The sequence below is a fragment of the Marmota flaviventris genome, chromosome 2 (assembly GCF_047511675.1).
Source record: "Marmota flaviventris isolate mMarFla1 chromosome 2, mMarFla1.hap1, whole genome shotgun sequence".
Classification (NCBI taxonomy): Eukaryota; Metazoa; Chordata; class Mammalia; order Rodentia; family Sciuridae; genus Marmota; species Marmota flaviventris.
Genome location: NC_092499.1, coordinates 109981031 through 110002928, shown reverse-complemented (window position 1 = coordinate 110002928; position 21898 = coordinate 109981031). Strand labels below are relative to the sequence as shown.

At 34.3% G+C, this 21898-nt stretch overlaps 1 protein-coding gene across 5 annotated transcripts in view; it reads left to right on the top strand.

Moving 5' to 3' along the window:
- The window catches only part of Herc1 (HECT and RLD domain containing E3 ubiquitin protein ligase family member 1), a 192285-nt gene that overhangs the window by 107004 nt on the left and 63383 nt on the right, over positions 1-21898 (top strand). For 4 of the 5 annotated variants that reach the window (XM_071608369.1, XM_071608368.1, XM_071608366.1 and 1 more), the window contains exons 26-34: positions 6154-6422; positions 8710-8925; positions 10613-10733; positions 10961-11198; positions 11307-11506; positions 15156-15311; positions 16796-16917; positions 17430-17540; positions 20986-21162. In XM_071608369.1, coding sequence (XP_071464470.1) covers positions 6154-6422; positions 8710-8925; positions 10613-10733; positions 10961-11198; positions 11307-11506; positions 15156-15311; positions 16796-16917; positions 17430-17540; positions 20986-21162 — 1610 coding nt within the window. The remainder of the gene's footprint in view (positions 1-6153; positions 6423-8709; positions 8926-10612; positions 10734-10960; positions 11199-11306; positions 11507-15155; positions 15312-16795; positions 16918-17429; positions 17541-20985; positions 21163-21898) is intronic. The other variant, XM_071608367.1, reaches the window with a different exon arrangement.

Here is a 21898-nt window from a genome sequence, read left to right as displayed (position 1 = left end):
CACAATGCCTCTATTTTTATGTGGTGCTGAGGATCGAACCCGGGTCTTGCCTGTGCTAGGCGAGCGCTCTACTGCTGAGTCACAATCCCAGCCCACAAAGTATTTTTAATAACAGAGAAATTATATTAATGTAACGTACAATACCCACTTTATTATTTTTTTAACTATGAAAATTGACAGTTCACTTGATTTGGGAATTAAATTTTTGAAACAATCTTTTCTAATTTTGTTTAGCTCAGGTGACTGTTGCTAAAAATTCCATGTTAGTTATAAATGCATACCATTTGATAGTAGAGAGAAAATGGTTGCAGACTTGCTAACTACCATAAGGGATCTAACCTGTAATTTAATAAGAGTGCCCTGTTAATCGTATTTATACCAATAAGTAGAAGTCTATGGGCTACAATTATTCTTTGTTCTTGAACCTTTATAATGATTATGGAAATATAAATTTGAGATTTAATCCCTGTTAACCGTATTGGCATGTAGCAACATGATATCTTTTGAATAAGCAAAGTGGCATCTTTTTAAAAAATGTCTTTTGTTGTAAAATACTATTATTTTTAAAAAAAATTTTATGTAGCACTGCTGAGGATTGAACCCAGTGCTTCACTTGTGCTAGGCAAGTGCTCTGCCTCTGAGCTATAGCCCCAGGCCCTGCAAAGTGGCATCTTTATCTTCAGAGTAGCCTAAGTAATTTGAGTGTGGATAACTTAGGAGGAGGGAATATAACATTTTAAACTACTGTCCTAGAGTTTCTGTCTGTTCACATCTCTGAACAATTATCCTAAAACTAGGTATAACCTCATTGTAGTTCTAAATACATATACATAAATTAAGTCATTAATTTCATTAATTCATTTAATTAAGTCCATCTTCTTCACAAAGCTCAAGGTGGTATTAGTACCTATTAACCTGTTGGAATTTGATTTTATTTTGCTGAAAACAGAAAAGCAAATAGAGGACCTCATGGAAAGGTTTTGTTTTGTTTCTCTTAAATACCCATTTAGAAAGTTATAATGGAGAGGCAAACTGTATATTTTCACTGTATCACTTAATGTAATACCAATTTATTGTAATAATCATCCCATTTTAATATTCCTCCAGAAAAATTTTGCTGATGATTTTTATCTAAGGACAGGTAAAAGTAGAAGCGCTATTTTAGGAAGGTTAATAAAAATAGTTACTTTTTAATTTTATAGAACCCTAGAATTTATAGATTAAACAATGAAAATGTACACTGTACCTTTCTTTTTCTTATTATAATGAATTTCTTTTTTTTAATGTTTGTTTTTTAGTTTTAGATGAACACAATATATTTATTTTATTTTTATGTTGTGCTGAGGATCGAACCCAGTGCCTCATGCATGCCAGGCAAGCGCGCTACCACTTGAGCCATATCTCCAGCCTCAAATTTTTTTTGTTGTTATTGAAGACCTTTATTTTATTTATTTATTATATGTGATGCTGAGAATTGAACCCAGCGCTTCACACATGCTAAGCAAGTACTCCACCACTGAGCTACAACCCCAGCCCTATAATGAATTTTTTTTTCTTTTAAAAAAACATTGAAAATACATTTAGAAGGCTATACTTTCAAAGGAATTTTTAAAATCTTGTATATTTAATGATTGCCCTTTGGCCACAGTACTTTGTTTTTGATTTTGTGTTTTTCTTGTTTGTTTGTTTGTTTTGCTTTAAATGGTGGTAAAATAAATCATTCTATTTTTCTTTGAGCAAATGAACCTGCCAAGTCTTAAAACTTGGGCCAAATTGTTAGGTGTTCTAATTCTTATGTGAGCCATGAAGGACAGATAACTGACCAAGTGAGAATTCTTTCAATATTTTGAGGAAGAAATGTACAATTTTTTCTTCACATAACTTCTGTATTTATTAATTTCAGTGGTCCCAACTTAACTAAAAGACTGATAAAAGGAATAGGAGAGAGATGACAAGGTTTAATTGTATGTTGTTTACTGAAATTCAATGGGTGTATAAATGACAGTGCTTATATGAATGTTTTCAGCTGCTCTTATCATGCCTCTAAAAAACTCCTTGAAAGGATATATGGACATTCTCAGTATTTTGCATTGGGGATACTAAAATTTGTGTTATTAATCCAAGATTACCTCCTTTTTTACCTCTTACTCCAGCTAGCTTATCATCCAAGAAAGCAAATGTGGTAGAAAGCAGCAGAGCAATGTGAGCAAATACTTTCAGCTTGATGACCTTGATCAGCTTTTTAGAGGCATCAACACTAAATTCTAGGCCAGGTGCCCATAGTTCCAGCTATCTGAGACAGGAGGATGGCTTGAAGCCCAGGAGTTTCAGACCAATGAGGACAATTTAATTTTCATAAAAGCTATCAACGTTATTGAAAAAATTTGACAAATTTGTTGGTATTTGGTAATCTAATAAATACTTAAGAGAATTACTGCTGTTGAGCAAAACTGAGTTGCTTCTTCATAGAAAGACAGTACCTTTATACAGATATTTGATTTTAGTTTTCTTACTTAAGCTGAAGCTGTGAAATGAAAAATGCTGGGATATCAAAGCAATAATTTAAACATTATTAGAAATCTTCTAAGTTAAAGTATGGTTTGATTTTCCCCCAGGTCTTTAAATATATAAATATAATAGTGTTAAGATTTTATTGCTGAAAAAATACTAGAAATGTTTATCAACATGCGTGTTTCATGGTAAAAACATTTATGGGTGAAATGCTGTTTTATCTGTGCATTTCAAATTAGATTATCTAAAGAAGAGCAAATGTAAATATTATCTCCTGTATCAAATTTCTCCTTTTGTTTTCTGATTCTTGTATGGTAGTGTATTTACTCCTTTTTGGCCAGTTGAGCCCCAGAAAAAAGAAGATCTTCAAGCAAGTACATGATGGCATGTTTAATTTTTTTCCCCTTTTAGCTTGCCTACATATTTTATGATTTATAAAGTATGTATTGCAGCTCTGCCATGTTCATTTTGAAAATTCCATTTAAGAACCAAAGTTGTAAGGACAAGTAAACAATCTAAAAAATTTCTTGTTGGACCTTATATTTTCATGTAGACTCTGAATTAATATTAAGTAAGAATTGGGCTTAGTCTCAATTACTGTGTAGAAGCTTTTGATATGCTTTCAGATATAATATTTTCTATATTCAGATAAAACAGTAAATTACTACATTATTATGCTTTTTTTAAGATTAACATTCTTTACCATTTCCATGCTTCTAAATTTTTGTGTTTCAGAGTGTTTTCAATGTCAGACTCAATATTTTGGTGAGAATTGTTTTATTTATCCTAATGCTTTTTTATGGTGTCTTTCCTATTCTTTCTTATATTTTATTCATACAGTGTTTTACTTGAGTTATACACCTAATAAATTTTATTCTCTGAATTAGGGGCCGGCAAACTATAGCTAGTAGATCAAGTCTGGCCTTCCACCTGTTTTTGTAATCCAGGGACATATAATAGTCATTTGTTTATGTGTTATCTGTGATTGCTTTCACATTGCAAGGGCAGAGTTGAATAGTTAAGGCAGAGACCTTTGTGAGCCCACAAAGCCTAAAATGTTTAACATCTGATCTCTTACAGAAAAAGTTTGCTGACCCCTGTTTTAAAGTGCAAAGAAGATTTAGTTTGGGGTACAGTCAGCTATTCCATAGAATGTTTTGGTATATACAAAAGCAATTCACTATTGGTAGATCCATTGAATCTTTATGGAGCTAAGCAATTAGAGTTTTCATGGGTGAGTGAGTTGGTTAATAATAGGAATATAAGTCAGGCACAGTGGTGCATGCCTATAATTCCAGCTATTCAGGAGGCTGAGGCAGGAGAATCTCAAGTTCAAGGACAGGAAGCAACTTAGTGAGACCCTATATCCAAAAATGGCCAGGGAGGGGGGTTCCAGGACATAGCTCCTGGTAGAGTTCCCCTAAGTTGAATTCCTAGTTGAATACCTTGAAAAACAAAACCCCCAAGAATATAAAAAATAGTCTTTCATAGAATTAATAAATTAGTGTTATCAGAAGATCAGTTTCTTTTAGCGTGTATCCTTGATTGAGAAAACTTGACTAGATAATCTTTAAAAGGTGTCTTTTACTTCTGTGGTTCTAATGTTAGCTCAAATGTTAGCTCATTGTACATTGTTTTTGTTTTGAAAAGTATCTTGTAAATATTGGAAAACAAAAAAAAGGTTTTATTCTGAAATTTGTTACTTAATAAAACAACCTCATTGCAGGGACCACAAACTGTCCTTTGTAAACTAAGGCCAAATATTGCTTTTGAATTTGGGAAACTTAAAAAAAGTGAAAAACAAGTATTTTTTTTTTAATTAGCCTCTGCTTTACTTAAAAATATTTTAATATATTATACCTCTAACATTATTGTTTGTATTTTTATTCCTTTCTATGTTATATGAAAAACTTTTCAACACATGTAATTTGGAAAAATTTTCAGATTAATTGTTATTTTTATGTTCAGCAAAACTGAAAATTAAACATTTTTTTAATCTTAAGAATTCTTGCTAAAACATAGAAGGCAGTAAAACCATACGTTCTTTTCCAGTCTAAATAATCTAAATAATTCTGCTATGATATATATAATAGTTGCTTCATAATATTAGCTCCCTATTAGGATTTTCTGTGTCTGATATTGAAGTTCCAAGATTTAACGGATGACAGTACAGTAATTCAAAAATAATATTGTACATTCAATATTGTGTAAGTTTATTTTCTCTCTGGGCATTAATGTGTTTAAGTAGTCATCTTTCTAAAGTTTTGCATCTAGTATTGTAACAAACATAATTTTTGTCATAAATATTTTATTGGGTGCTTAAAAGTGAATTCCTAATAAAGAAATATAGTATATTCACATAATAGGATATTATGTTCAAACAGATGAAAACTGACTACATAGAGTAATTTGGATGAATGTTAGCAATATTTTATTGAATGAAAAGATTATGTCCAAAAAGATTACATAAAATTATACCTTAGGGTTTTTTTTAGCAAGGAAAAAACAACTAAAAGTAAATACTCATCTTAGAAGCACATAAAAATAAAATTCAAAACAGTAAAAGCGAGAGAATGATAAACTTAGGCTTAAAGGAAAAAAATAAGGAGGAGAAGTTTTTTGGAGAAGAAACAGATACAAGTTACTGTTAGTTTTCTAGTTATTATGTTCTCAAGTGTTATACATAAATATATAAGTACAAAAGTGGGCCATGCATGGACCAATGATGAGAGTATCTAATGAACCAAGGATTATGATTAATAAAATTCACGTACCTGAGATTAATTAAAGACAAAGGTGTGCAAGAATTGGACATTTGTACATATTTATTTAAAACAAATTTTAGCATATGACTTAGACAGTTGCTCTTGTGCTCAAACATGTTAACATTTTGATGTCTAATGAAAAGATTTTAGCTTTAAAAATGCCCATTAGCAGAACTATGGTATTATATTTAGCAACTATTATGATGCCATTTGGTAGTTTTATATAGGTATCATGTTATAGTAAATCTCATGTATTCTTGTTTGTGAAACTTTGCTTCCTCTATATAGAAGTTTCACAACTTGCACTTGACTAGTTAGTGAGTGTCAATTATGTTAACGAAACCTAAAGGGTTGATGTTTATATCTCCCTGTTGTGTAAGTTTACTTGCCCTTCTGTATTCATTTTTTTGGTAATGTTTCATTGCAGATATGTAAATATTTTGTGCAGTCTTAACTTTTGCAATGATACTGTTAAATTAGATGAAATCCCGTTTCAAATAGGTTTTATCAGCAGTGTCCTAAGTGCATAGTTCCTGATCTGGTTTAATACTGCAGAGCCTTTTAAGTTAAGCATTTTGAGAGCAGCTTCTGCCTTTCTTTTTCTTGTGGCAGCGTGTTGCTAAAGCGCTTTTAGAAATCCTAGTACATCAATAGGGCTTTCCCTTTATTTTCTTACATTGCTCTAGTTTTTGTTTGTTTGTTTGTTTGTTTTTTTAACCAAAGCATTTTGCTCAGATTCATTTAATGCATGCAAGTATTCAAACATGAGTATCCATTTCTCACCAGTTGGTATGGTAGTAGCACTCAGCCCTCATCTAGTTTCAGAACGTATGCTTTACTTGAGTGCCATTGATGCATGTTTGTCGTTTGTTTATAGGTCCTATGCATAGTCAAATGGAATCCCTGAGCGACTCTTGGGCTCGCCTGAAACACAGCAGAGACTGGTTGTATAACTCCTCTTACTCCTTCGAGTCTGATTTTGACCTTACCAAGTCTTTGGGAGTTCACACATTGATTGAAAATGTTGTAAGCTTTGTGAGTGGAGATGTGGGGAATGCCCCAGGTTTTAAAGAGCCAGAGGAAAGTATGTCTACAAGTCCTCAGGCCTCCATCATTGCAATGGAACAACAGCAGTTAAGGGCGGAAGTAAGTCTTTGATATTTACTCTTCATTAGAGACTCTGGAAACTTACTGAACCACTAAGTGTACACTTCTAGGAAAAACGTTTCTTCTTCTATTCCTACCTGTCCCTTTCATTCACCTGAGATTTTTCTTTTTTAAATAGTACTGGGGATTGAACATAGGGGCACTGTATTCCTAAACTATTTCACAGCCTTTTTTATTATTTAAGATAGAATCTGATGAAGTTGCTGAGGCTGGCCTCAACCTTGTTATTCTTGTACCTCAGCCTCCCAATTGCTGGGATTATAAGTATACCCCACCATGCCCAATGTCTCATCTGAGCCTTTTGACATCCTTTCTTAACTTAAAAAAACAAACAAACAAACAAACAAACAAAAAAACCCAAAACCAATATTTTCTTTGAATTGGACAAAAGTGCATTTTTTAAAGTTGTCATTTTCTAGAATAAGATACTGTAATCATAAGTCTTCACTGGTCTCCTAGAAATTAGGGTTAAATTGGCTGGTGACCATAGGGACCTGCCACTCATAGCTTCCATTTTTGACCCATTTGTTCCCATTTAAATTAGACCTCTAGTTTATATTAGAACCCCATAATAATTGTTATAGGCAAAATCCACTGGTAACTGGTAAAATTAGTGAGGAAAATTTGAAGGAGACACAGAATGTTTGCATAGATACAAAAATTATCCCCTCACACAAATATTTATTAATTTTTGTGGTTTTGACTGACCACAGATTCTTGATATTCCTTCCTCAACTAGATAGAAATTAATTCCCCCAACCCCATGCTTGAGGGTGGGCTGGACTTAGTGACTTTTTTCTAACAAAAAGTGTGGGAAGAGAAACAAATAACTTTATATTGCAGAAACCTGGAAGATATCTCCTTAACTAAGTAATCAAGATTAACATCTCCAAGCCTTGATGTGGTGGCACACACCTGTAATCCCTGCAACTCAGGAGGCTGAGGCAAAAGGATTACAAATTTGAGGCCAGCCTCAGCAACTTAGTGAGGGTCACCTACCTTTAAGCAACTTAGTGAGAACCTATCTCAAAATAAAAATAAAAAGGTCTGGGAATGTGGCTCAGTGGTAGAGCACACCTGGGTTCAATCCATCCCCTCCCCAAATATTATTAACAGGAGAAATAAGTCTTATTGCTATCATGTACCCTTAATATAAAATGAGAACATTTTAACTGTATGGTTTTCTTACCCCAAATCCCTAACTGTGGTCTAATCATGAATGAAAAATGAGGGAAAGCTAGGGGCTGGGAGGTGGCTCAAGCGGTAACGCGCTCGCCTGGCATGCGTGCGGCCCGGGTTCGATCCTCAGCACCACATACAAAAACAAAGATGTTGTGTCCGCCGATAACTAAAAAATAAATATTAAAAAAAAAATGAGGGAAAGCTAAATTTAGGGTCATCCTATCCTATAAGATACAGGAACAGTACTTCCAAACTGTCAAGTTCATGAAAAAATAAGGAGAAAAAAGTGTGGGGAAAAAAGTGTGTCACAGACTAATGGAATATTAAGAGGACATGACAACCAAGTGTAATGTGGTATTCAGATTGGATTCTGGAAAAGAAAAGTGGCATTAGGGGAATGAAGTCTAAATAAAGTCTGTACTTTAATTAATAGTATTATACCAATATTAATTTTGAACTTCTGACAATTGTACCAAAGTTATATAGAGTATTAGAAATAGGGAAGCAAGGGGAAGGATATACAGGAATTCCGTGTACCATCCTTACAACTCTTTTGCAAATCTAAAGTTATTTCAAAATAGAGTTTTAAATTTTCTTTTAAGAAGTGGAATAGGCTGATTGATTATTGTGGTGGATAGTCCAGTACAACATAGGAAAGATAGAGGCAGAAGTTCAAGAGAACCACAGAGAAATCATTCAGAAACACTTCTAATTCTTGAGTTGAGGAAAGTCATTCTAATTAACCTTGTTATTATCTACTTTACCTATTCTAATAATACTACCTTAAAGTTTTGAAACCTGGGTTTAATCCTTGCACCAAAATAACCAACCAACCACCCAAATCTACTACTCTTCCTCTTATACCTTATAGTCTCTTTTATACTGAAGTGTTTATAGAGATTTTAGAGATATCTTAATTAAATAAAAAACCAGCAATAATAAATGGAATAATAATAATAAATAATTATTATTCCTAGGAAATGTCAGACTTTTCTTTGTGCTAAATAATATGTTGTCAATGGCAAATAATTTGTTTTATGTCTGAATTTAAGAAAGATCTCTAAAATATATTCTTTTCCTCAAGCTTCGTTTGGAGGCACTTCACCAGATCCTTGTTCTGTTGTCTGGGATGGAGGAAAAAGGCAGCATCTCACTGGTAGGAAGCAGGTCGAATTCAGGCTTTCAGTCGTCCACACTGCTCACATCTGTGAGATTACAGTTTCTAGCAGGGTGTTTTGGTTTAGGCACTGTTGGACACACAGGAGCCAAAGGAGAAAGTGGCCGCTTCCATCACTATCAGGTAGGTGACCCTTTAACAGTGTATTCAAATTTTAATTATCTTTTTATAAAGCCAATTTAATAATGTAAACTTTGTGGTGTTTATAATTGAGATTTTAAAAATATCTTTTAAATTTTTAAAATATCCCATTGATTTAAGTAGTGTGTTTGGGATTAAGTGAGCCATATTACTGTTGTACTTTCGGGTTCTTTCCCGGTTCAGTTTCATTAATCTTTATTTATTTATTTATTTTTTATTTTTTTATTAGTAGCTCTTGACATATCATACTTCATACATTTGATTCAAGTGGGTTATGAACAACTAGACCTAAGTTGAGATAGAAGTTAAGAGTTTGGGAAGATGGGTTTCAGTAGTTTACATTTTAGATCTGATTATTTTACCTAGTTTCTCTGATTCCTTTTATAGTTTTTAAAAATGTAATCTTTATGTCATATTTAGAGGGGAAATTACTTTATGGGAGAGGAGAAGGATTATACAGAATCAAGAATTAGCAAGCACTGCCAGGTATTGTGGTGCATGCCTGTAATTCCAGTGACTTAGGCAACTGAGCCAAGAGGATTGCAAGTTTGAGGTTAGTCTCAGCAACTCAGAAAGGCTCTAAGTGAAAAATAAAAAGGGCTGGAGTTGTGGCTCAGTGATTAAGTGCCCTCGGATTCAATCCCTGGTACCCTTTCCCCACCAAGAAAAAAGAATTAGCAAGCATTTAAAATTTGATTTAGGGCTAGGGTTGTAGCTCAGTGGTAGAGCCCTTGCCTTGCAGGCATGGGAACACTGGGTTCAATCCTCAGCATCACATAAAAATAAATAACTAAAATAAAGATATTGGGTCCATCTACAACTAAAAAAATTTTTTAAATTCAATTTATTATAAATCTTTCATATGCTGAAAGTACTTAAAACCACTATAGGGGGGCTGAGGTTGTGGCTCAGTGATAGAGCACTTGCCTAGCATGCGTGAGGCACTGGGATCCATCCCCAGCATCACATTAAAAACTAAATAGGGCTGGGGTTGTGGCTTAGTGGTAGAGCACCTGCCCCGCATGTGCACGGCCATGGGTTAGATCCTTAGCACCACATAAAAATACATAAAATAAAGGTATTGTGTCCAACTACAATTAAAAAATAAATATTTTTAAAAAACTAAATAAACAAAATAAAGGTATACACAATGGAATATTACTCAGCATTAAAAGAGAATAAAATTATGGCATTTGCAGGTAAATGGATGGAATTGGATAATATAATGCTAAGTGAAGTAAGCCAATTCCCAAAAACCAAATGCCGAATGTTTTCTCTGATATAAGAATGCTGATTCACAATGAGGATGGGAGGGGAGCATGGGAGGAATAGACAAACTCTAGATAGGGCAAAGAGGAGGGAGGGGAAGGGAGGGGGCATGGGAGTAGGAAAGATGGTGGAATGAGATGGACATCAATACCCTAAGTACACATATGAAGACATGAATGGTGTCACTCTATGTTGTGTACAACCAGAGATATGAAAAATTGTGCTCTATATGTGTAATATGAATTGAAATACTTTCTGCTGTCATATATAACAAATGAGAATAAATTAAAAAGAAAACCACTATAGGGCCCTGGAATAGACCTGGAATAAACATTATTACTTCTTGATGCAAAAAGGTATTATTGTGAGTATAAAACATAAATCTTTATATGTAATTCAGGATGGGATCAGAGCAGCTAAGAGAAATATTCAAATTGAAATCCAGGTGGCTGTGCATAAGATTTATCAACAGTTGTCTGCTACCCTGGAGAGAGCCTTGCAAGCAAATAAGCATCACATTGGTAAGTTAAATATAAGATGCAAGAATGCATTTTGGCCTGAGGTATGGTAGGTAGTTACGGTCTATATTTTATGTTTAATATTAGTAGGCTGACATTAAAAAATAAATATTTGAAAATGTAATGGTATTTTATATTAGTATTTACATTTTGGAAAAAATCATTTTAATAAATGCTTTTTTTTACTTCAAAGGAGATTCTTAACTATCTCTCTCTCATTTTTTTTTTAGAAGCCCAACAACGTCTCCTTTTAGTTACAGTATTTGCCTTGAGCGTTCATTATCAACCCGTGGATGTTTCTTTGGCAATTTCCACTGGTCTGCTAAATGTATTATCACAGTTATGTGGCACAGACACCATGTTAGGACAGCCCTTGCAGTTATTGCCAAAGACAGGTGTTTCCCAGCTTAGCACAGCTTTGAAAGTGGCCAGTACAAGGTTGCTCCAAATTCTAGCCATCACTACAGGGTAAGTACTAAAATTTCTTGGTAGTATTACGTGGAGCCTTGTCTTTCCACATTTTTCACAATGTTTGCCATTCTGTGTTCTTACCACTTATTTTTTTATTTCTTGTAGGACCTATGCTGATAAACTAAGCCCCAAGGTAGTTCAATCCTTGTTGGATCTACTTTGTAGTCAGTTGAAGAATTTATTGTCCCAAACTGGTGTACTACTTATGGCCTCTTTTGGAGAAGGGGAAGGAGAAGAGGGTGAAGAAGAAGAAGAAGAAAAAAAAGTTGATTCCAGTGGAGAAACCGAGAAGAAAGATTTCAGAGGTATCATAAGTCTTTTTCTCTGTCATTACTTAACAAATATTAATTGAATCTTTTTTGTGCGCATGTGATAAGAATGTAGACTTCCTTCCATTGTAGGTTATGAAAAGATTTTTATTTGTTCATTTATAAACCCCTTTTCTCTCCAAATATGTATGTTTTAGATGAGCTTCTGATTGAACCTCCTTAGAGTCTATTCACTCTGCTGTTGCAACCTACTGCCCTTACACTAGGTTTAGCCATTCCTTGGCTGTCCAGGCTCAGAATCTAGATTTTTAGTGACCAATTTCCCCCAGGTTAAGTATTGCCTAGTGGGAGATGGTGTGGGATTGGGGGTGGGAGGAGGTAGACTCAGATATTTTCTTATCCTTTGACCCTGACACACTCTTTTTCACCATAGTCCTACCCTAAATGGTTCCTTGGAATTAGGGGTTAGATATTGGGTGATGGGTTAAAATCAGAGATTGTTTCCCCCCCTAGCTTCTCTATTCTTTAATCACTAACAGAATTCTTCAACATATTTGATTGCTGACATATTATTTACTCACAGTTTCATAGCAAACACTATTTTTGAAGAACTTATAGATGACATACATCATTTATATAACTAAAGGAATAAAGGTCAAAAATTGTCATTTATTAAAAAATGATTGTAAATCTACCATGACTCATTACCATAACAACTCTGGGAGTCCTTAAAATTCTTTTTTTTTGTTTGTTTCAAATTATACTGGAGATTGAACCCAGGGTCTCAAACATGCTAGGAAGAGCTCTACTATGGAGCTATAGCCCCAGCCCTTATATTATTTTGAGATATTTTAAGATCTCCAGACTGGCTGTGAACTTGTGATCCTCCCTCCTCAGCCTCCTGAGTACCTAGGATTATAGGTATGTGTCACTGTTCCTGGCTTTTTTAAGTCCTTTCTAAATTAGGTGGATAGACAGAGGGAAGCAGCCAGTTAGTTAACCATTCTCTTCCCCAATTCTGTCAATTGTCAAATAAGATTAATTATCTCTCTGAAGATTGCTGTGAGGATTCAATAACCTAATACATGTAAAGCAGTGTCTGGGACATTGTGAAAGCTCAGTGGATATTAATTTTAATATTGGAATATGATAATAAATAATATTAGAAATTTAATAGAAATGCTATTTAAATCATTAATATTGTTGTTGATTTATGGGCAGATAGAAAGAGGAAATACCCTTGGGTTGCAAAATGATAAAGCCTTAGCTCTGACCTCGTGGACTTTCCAGGGTACAGAGGGAGGCAAGCTTGTAAACAGGTAATTATAGTGTATTACAAGATATTCAAAAGAAATATTTAAATTTCAGAAGTCAGAATGTAGGAGGATATTAAAGGTTAAGGACCAGTTTTTCAGTTTCAAAGGCTAAACCATGGCAAGCTCCTTTTTTCTGTTGATATACAGTTATAGTCCTTACACAAAGAGCTATGAGAAAGTGAAAGCAAGGTTTTCCTGCCACCACCTGCTTTCCTGAAATCCAGTGAAGGAGAAAGGGTTGTTAAGGTAACAGGTTCTATTTTATTGCTGAGTAATATTCCATTGTGTATATATACCACATTTTCTTTATCCATTCATGTACTGAAGGGCATCTAGGTTGGTTCCACAGTTTAGCTATTGTGAATTGTGCTGCAATAAACATCATTACCCTAAGTACATGTATGAAGACACAAATGGTATGAATATACTTTGTATACAACTAGAGATATGAAGAATTGTGTTCTATATGTGTAATATGAATTGTAATACATTCTGCTGTCATAAGAAATTTGAATAGAAAATTTTAAAAATAATTTTAAAAAACAGGTTCTCACCAGTCTGTGCTGAGTCCTGCACAAGAAAGAAGATATGCAGTTACTTAGCCTATAAAGCCTACATAAAACTGGATCCTTCCATGTCCAGTAAAGAGAGAAACAGTTCTTTTGTGACTGAATCTTAGCGCGTGTGACAGAGTTTGTGTCCCTTTCTCTCAGTTATCCTAGCCAGAAGGCCATTGGATCCTTTCGTATTTATGGAGACAACTAGGTATAAGACTGACTTTAGTCAGCAGGGGCTAGGCATTCAGAGGCGGGCTGCCCAGATATTAATAAGCTCCAATCTTTCTAAATAAAATAATTAAAAGGAAGGTATAGCCTTCATTTAAAATGTAGTATTGACACTGAAACACAAACTATATCATCAGATTTTATTGACTAGCTTTATATTTAAGGTCTCCAGGCTTATGTTTTATTCCAGAAATACTTTCTGGCAGTAGGAGGTAGAATGCAGACTTCATAAAGGGATTTACCCAGGGCCCTCTGCTGAGAGAGAAGTCTTCATAAAAGAGGTAGCTTTTTAACTGGATTTTGAAGGAATGTATAGGGACAAGCTTGGAGTGAGATATGTGGATAACTGGGGCAGGTTAATACTTTTGTATTTTTTAAACTAATACAAAAAAATATTCACTTAACATTTGGGTAAAGAAGAGGCAGGGTTCTATTTGGAGGAAATATAGAGAAGAGTTTGTGGGGTTTTTTTCCCTGTAATTATTCTCAGCACTTTATTCCTGTCATAGCCTTGCATACCTACCTCAGCAAAACAAAATTTCTTCTATTAGTTGGATGCATCTTCCCGTGAGAGTAGTTTACTTATCTTCTGTTGTCACCATAGCATGCCCCTTGGCAGGAGTCTATTTCCATGACAAGTGACTTGTCAGTGAGTTCTTTAATTCAGCATGTCAGAATCTTCCTGAAAGTTTTATATATATATAAAGCATATTATACATACTATATGTATATAAGTGATATTTTATATGTATTCTTATCTTCAAATTGTTTTAATTTTCCATGTTTTATTATCCCTTGGAGATGGCCATTCTGGCACACTTTTGATTCTATCTCTGTATGAAACTTTGACAGTCTGAGAAAGTGTGAAAGGTGTGTGTGATAAGAAAATGTGATGTGATACAGGAAGGGAAGATAGTTTTCTGTGGCTTCAAAGTGACAAAAGAGAGACTTGTGCTGATGCCATGGAGAAACTGAGAAGATTGGTTGTTTAAGGCAAGATTGTGTGAAAGGTCTTATACATAGAGTTTGCTCTCAGGCAAAGTAGACTAAGGCTTAGGGATGTGTTTCTTTGTAGAATTTCAGAACAGAAAATCTTTTTTTAAAGGTGTGATAATTTGGTTGGGGAAGGGAAACAAGGGTTTTTTTGAAAGTGTAATTAAAATTGTGAACTTCCTTCCTAATCCACACACACACACATACACACACACATACACACACACTTTTTCATACAAATTCACAGATCATTGTTCTCAAAATTCCATCTAGCAGAACTCTAGATTTGGGTAGGGAGCCATCGTTTTTTAGAGTACCACTTTTTAAAAAATGGGAAAACAAGTATGTATACACATTCTAGCATGCTCATTCTTTTTGTACACTGATGTAAAAGATATTTCATTTGGCTTTTTTTTTGTTTTTAAACTTATCTCTATTCTAGTCTTTAAATTTTCAAAAATCATTAGCTTACTGAAAACCTAGATTATGAATCAGATTTGTGCATAGTGCAATACAAATACAAGCTCTGTTAGATATCACTAGTTCCTGTTAACTTTTGGTTATGATGTAAACTTGTTTCTTCATTTTCAGCTGCTCTTAGGAAACAACATGCAGCTGAACTCCATCTAGGGGATTTCTTAGTTTTTCTTCGAAGAGTTGTGTCTTCAAAAGCAATTCAATCAAAAATGGCTTCCCCAAAGTGGACAGAGGTGCTTCTAAATATAGCATCTCAGAAGTGTTCTTCAGGTATGTGCCCCTGGCCTCTATTTTAGAATATTTTTATATATCACATGTATTTTATTAAGAGAATACCAGATTTTAACAACATTGGACATTCAACCTTGATTTCAGAGCTTTTCTTTCTCATTTGATTGAAAGAAAGCTCCAGTTACAAGTGTAAAAAATGATAGAAAATGAATAATAAAAAGTGGCACTGGAGGGGCCTGGGGTTGTGGCTCAGCGGCAGAGCGCTTGCCTAGCACATGCGAGGCCCTTGGTTCGATCCTCAGCACCACATAAAAATAAATAAATCAAGTGAAAGTATTGTGTCCATCTACAATTAAAAAGTAAATAAATATATTTTTTTAAAGTGGCACCTGAGAAAATTGTGGATTTAATCTAGAAAGCTGATTTTATTTGTGCAGATGGTAATATATTCTAAAAATAAGTGATGAACATACTGTTTAATATATAATTTGGTATAGGTTCTGATCTCATTTTTTGTATTTGTCCATTTTCTCTTATCATGATGTGATTTCAGTTACCTTGATTATGCCTTATGAATGTTTGATATCTATGATAGTTCTATACAATAAGTTTAATTGCTAGTTCTTAGTCTAAAGTCTGGTTTATGTACATAGATTATTGACAGGCCTTTCCTAATCTGATTTGTTTTTTAATTGTGATAAATATACATAATATAAAATTTATCATTTTGACTATTTTAATGTACAATTCGGTGACATTAAGTATCTTAGCAATTTTTTACAACCATCACCACTCTTCATTTCCAGAACTTTTTCATTATCTTTAGTGTTTTAAATATGCTAAAACATAACATAACATAATGATGGTCTACAATATGTGTTATTTTACATGTTTATATTCTCACCATAGATTTTCTTAATTAGTATAACATACAACAGTTTTTTTTTCCTTTAGTAAGATGAAGTTTATATTGTAAAATCCTAAAACATAAAACTCATATATTTATTTTACTTTGGCTATCTTTAGAAAAGTACAAACTGCTTACTCTCCATTAATTCTAGCAATCTCTTTGCAACAGTCAAGGCATGAACCTAGGGAGAGGCAATGGGAGGGTACAAATAAACAAAAACTTTAGAGATTCACAGACATGTTTAAAATTCTGCCTCTACTTGGCAAATTATTACATTCTCTGATCCTATTTCCTCATCAGTAAAATGAGACTACAGGTCAGGGTCCATGAGGATTAATGGAGTAAAAGTGTGTGAAATACATAGTATAGTGCCTGGCATGAGTGGTTATTACAGTGCTTTTCGTGTGTGTGTGTGTGTGTGTGTGTGTGTACATGATATTTATATGCATTCATGGGTATAGTATGGGTTCAGGATTCATGTGATGACAGGTTTAAGTGAAGTTCATTCCACTTATAAATGCTTAGCTGTCTCAGGGATTTTTTTCCAAGGAGATCATTTTAACTTTGAATTTAAGTCACATTGATAATAAGCAAACATCTTTTTTTCCTCTAGGTATTCCTCTAGTTGGTAACTTAAGAACAAGGCTCCTTGCACTTCATGTTCTTGAAGCTGTGCTACCAGCTTGTGAATCTGGAGTAGAAGATGACCAAATGGCTCAGGTTTCCATTTTTAAAGTTAATAGAAAATATTTTACATGTTTGCAACATTATTCACTTCAAATCTAAACTTATATACAGCCTTTCTAGTTATAAAAGTGTCATTTAGTCAGTAGCATAACTTTCACTTTTAACATTGCTTTCTCTGTTATTTCACTTTTAAGGAAGAGAAAGAGAAATTATGAAGTGTGACAAGTAGAGGGATTAGAAATAACTTTAATATCAAAAGGAGAGGACAGTCTGTAGAGTGTCTTACTAGGTTGGGCCTTTAGAGAGAGAAATGTGTGAGGTTGTATAGCTTTATCAGAGGTCCGTATATAATAAGGCAACATAAAGCCTATGTAACCTACTTTCTAGTGTGTCAGTGATCTTTCTAAAAGTATATATTTAACTTATAACCACCAAAAATAGCTGCTAGACATTGATATAATCAAACTAGACATGACTTAATATTATAGTTACATTTTTTCTAAAAATACTTAAAATTACTCTTTATAAATTTCATTATCTTTTTTCCTTCAATAAAACAGGTAGTCGAGCGCCTGTTTTCCCTTCTGTCGGATTGTATGTGGGAGACTCCCATTGCTCAGGCCAAACATGCTATTCAGATAAAGGAAAAAGAACAAGAAATAAAATCACAGGTAAGTGATTCTTTCAAAAAGTTATTTTTAGACAGCACAAGGGAATATCCTGTCACCTATCTGTGACGCAGAGTCTTCTATGGGACCTTGCTCTATTGGTTATTCCATTTTTCTCTTTCTCTATTCTATCTCCTTCTCTACAAGTGGAGAAGGAGACAGAATGGAGAAAGAGAAAATGGCCTATCTTTCATTCCCACCCTCCCAAATCACATTTTTTATCCATGAAGCTTTCTTTATCTTCTTTCTTATCCTTCAGTAGTAAGCTTATGCCACTTCCTTGCTTTTTATCTCTTCAACCTAACTGTTTATATTGCAACCATATGCTGAAATTAAACGACAATGATAAGGTTAATTGCTAAAATACATGTAAAGTTGTTCCTTAGTATTCATGGGAAGTTGGCTTTAGGATCCTCCAAAGATGCCAAAATCAGTTGATACTCAAGTATGGTATCAACTTTATCCTTGAAATACATAGTATTTGCATATAGCCTGTGCATATCCTCCTGATTCTTTAAATCATCTCTAGATTATTTCTAATACCTATTACTATGTAAATGCTATGTAAATAGTTATTATGTTGTAATTTTTAGGGAATGATAACAAGGAAAAAAGTATGTCCATGTTCAATATAGATAGTTTTTCTTTAAAAACAAATTTCAGTCTGTGATTGGTTGAAACTGTGAATACAGAATATGGAATATAGAGGACCTATTGTATGCTTCTTTATCCCCATTTTACTTGAACTCTGGAAACTGTTGTTTCCAAAGCACTGCTTTTTTGGAATCTGCACATATCTTCCACCAATTCTTGGTTCCCTCTGAAAGTAACTATTCTTTGGTGGCACTTTGACCTTGCCTTTATACCAAAACGTTGGTGTTCCTCAGAATTTAATTTCTTAGCTTTTCCATCAGTCTTGTTCATACTCATGACCATTTTCACCTTCATGCATTGCTTTCCAAATTTAAATGCTAGCCCAATGTCTCCCCCAAAGTCCCCCCCCCCTTTTTTTTCCTGTCCCAATTTTTTGTGATGGTACTATTATTCACCTAGTTTTCCAAACCTATGTTCCTGGTAGTTCTAGATTCTCCTAATGTCCCCATCCATGTAGGCTGCACTGATTTTACCTCATAAATAGCTGTTGATTCCACATAACTAAGTCTTTCTCTTAGTTTTCATTATTTCATAGTTTTTCTGCTTTTTTTTTTTCTTCTACTTCAATTCAGTGGCCTCTTAGTCTCCCTTATTGGTGGTTCTTGTATTTAATCTGAATTTTGGTGTATCCTGAGGCCTAGTCCTATGACCTCTTCTATTTCTCAACTACCACTCTCATTTCTTTTTTTTTTAACATTTTTTTTTTTAGTTGCAGTTGGACACAGTACCTTTATTTTTTATTTTTATGTGGTGCGGAGAATCAAACCTAGTGCCTCATACATGGTAGTCAAGTTCTCTACCACTGATCTATGACCCCAGCCCTTGTTTCTTTTTCCATATGCAAAGAAAACTTATTTGGACCCGTATGCTATTGATTCTCAAATTTTTAATTCCAGTTCTGGCACTTTCCCTGAATTCTAGACTTATATAGCAACTTATATTAGTCTCACTGCTTGAATAATAGTCTAGTAGTCATCTCATACCCAGTATGTAAGAGTTGTCATTCTTAGTTCTGTCATATCCTGTGCCTTCCCTAGGTTCCCCCATCTTGTAGTTAGTTGCTCAATTAAAAAACCCTAGTAGTCATCCTTGATTCCTCAATTCATATAATCTTCAGGGTCTTCTATTGGCTCCCCTTTAAAATATAACTTGAACTTGCCTATCTCCTTACCTTTTCTGTCATTATCCTATTTCAAGGTTCTGAGATTTCTGGCCTAGATCATACAATATAGCCTCCTATCTGGTCTGCCTGCTTCCATTGTTTCTCTCTATAGTCCATTCTTCACACAGGATCCAAAACAATTTTTTAAAATTGCGAATCAGAGCATATTGCTCCTCTGTTTAAAACACTCCAGTGATTTCTCACTATTCTTAGCATAAAATCTAAAACTTCTTGTCTTTTCCCTTTGCTAAATGGAACTCTGAATAACTTTTCCTTCTTCCTTTTTCATGAACACACAAAACTTGTTCCTTTCTTGGGGCTTTAAACTGGATATGTCCTCTAGATATGATTCAGAAACGTCATACAGTTTTCAACTATAATTATTACTTCTTCAGAGAATCCTTTCCTAATCAGTATAGCATAGTTGTCACATATTACTTGTTTTAGTTTCAATGTAGAACTTAGTACCTATTTTTTTTCCTTTTCTGATTTGTTTTTTTCCTCCTTCTTCTAAGGTATAAATTCTATGAGAGCAGAAATTTTTGTCTGTTATCTTATTATATACTGCAAATACAGAGGACCTAATAGGGTGGCCAGCAAAGAGTAGACGCTTAATAAATGCTTATTGAGTGAATTTAGGTTCTCCCTATTTCTTACCTGAACTCTTGCAGCAATTCCCTGATTGTTCTCTTTGCCTTCCTTATATACACCTCTGGTAAAATGATATTGATAAAGTGCTCATCTGATCACAGATCCCTATGTAAGTCATTTGTGCTAGTTCAAACTTAATGTGACTTATAGGGCCTTTCATGATTTTGTTTCTTCTCTTTGTGGGCTTGTTTTCTGTCATTCTTATCCTCTGAACGTTCCATTCTGCTTGCAATGACTTTAAATCATTGAATTCTATGACACCTCCATGCCTTGGCACATGCTATATACACTGCCTGAAGAGCCTTTCTCTTCTTTGGTTATCTGCTTTATGCCTTTTTTTATGGTATTGGGGATTGAACCCTGGGTGCTTTACCACGAAGTTACATTCCTAGCCCTATTTAATTTTTTATTGTGAAACAAGGTCTTCGGGGCTGTTGTGGCTCAGTGGTTGAACGCTCGCCTAGCATTGTGCACCACATAAAAAGTAAATAAGTAAAATAAAGTTACTGTGTCCAACTACAACTAAAAACATAAAAAAATAAAGTTAAAAAGAAAAAACAGGGTCTTGCTAAGTTGCTTAAGGCCTCACTAAATTGCAGAGGCAGCTTTGAACCTGAATGTCTGGGATTACAGGCATGTGATATCATACCCAGCATTTAATGTGTTTTCATCATTCAGGAGTCAACTCAGAAGCCACTCTCTTTTGAATGCTTAAGTTTCCTTCTGAAGCATGGTTAGATACTTATACATGTATGTTTCTACTATACCTATCATGTAACTTCTGTTATTTTCTTACTGCAATACTTACATCATTTGTCTCTCTGTCCCCTAATGGAACAATAACCTCTTGATTGGCAGGAACATGTCCTTACACAGTAACTGGTATTTGGTAGATAATAAATATTTGGGCATAAAAGAGTCATAGAATATAATAGAGATCTGGTTTACTTCAAAATACTGAACCAGCTTCCTTTCTTGTAGAAGCAAGGAGAATTGGAGGAAGAAGATGAGAATCTTCCCATACAAGAAGTATCTTTTGACCCAGAGAAAGCCCAGTGTTGCATAGTGGAGAATGGACAGATTTTAACTCATGGCAGTGGAGGAAAAGGATATGGCTTGGCATCAACTGGAGTAACTTCTGGATGCTATCAGTGGAAGGTACATAGAATTTTAAGCATTTGTTAGCGTTTTGTTTTTTGGTCCCTTTTCCCCAAAATGTAAGGTGTTATCATAAATGGAAACCACAACAAATTAGTACCTCATCTGCTGTTTCATACAGTGTGTAACTCCATAGCCACCCAGGCACTAGAATTTGTTTTTTTCCACTCCTTCTCTTTATTTTTCCCAAATAATGCTCTAACTCTATTATTTTGAGGGTTGTTCTAGTAATCTCCCTGCTACCACTGTGTCAAAGGTCCCCAAGACCACCCTCATATTTAGACATTCACTAGGAGAATTCATAAGATTTAGCATATAGTTGTTCTCATAATTGAGATTTAATATAATGATGTAGTAAGGATATGTAACCTTATGCTGGCTTTTTTATGTTCTGTCCCTCCCATAAGCACAGTATTTCCCCAGCAACAAAAATGCAGCAAGCAACATGTATGTGTTGTTTCAAAGGAATCCCCATTAGAGACTCAGAGCCCAAGGTTTTTCTGAGGACTGGTTATATTTGTCATATTTTACCTGATGTACCAAAATTCCAGACTCCGAAAAGGAAAGCTGGTGTTCAGTGTAAACCACATTGTTTTTTTTCAAATGCTGTAGGCCCATGAGCAACCTTTTCATTTAGAAAAGTTTCTTATCAGTGTAGGAAACTATTTACAGTTGATTTCACAGATACTAGCCAAGGATTGCTATTGCAGTCAGGCCTTTTTATTTTTTATTTTTA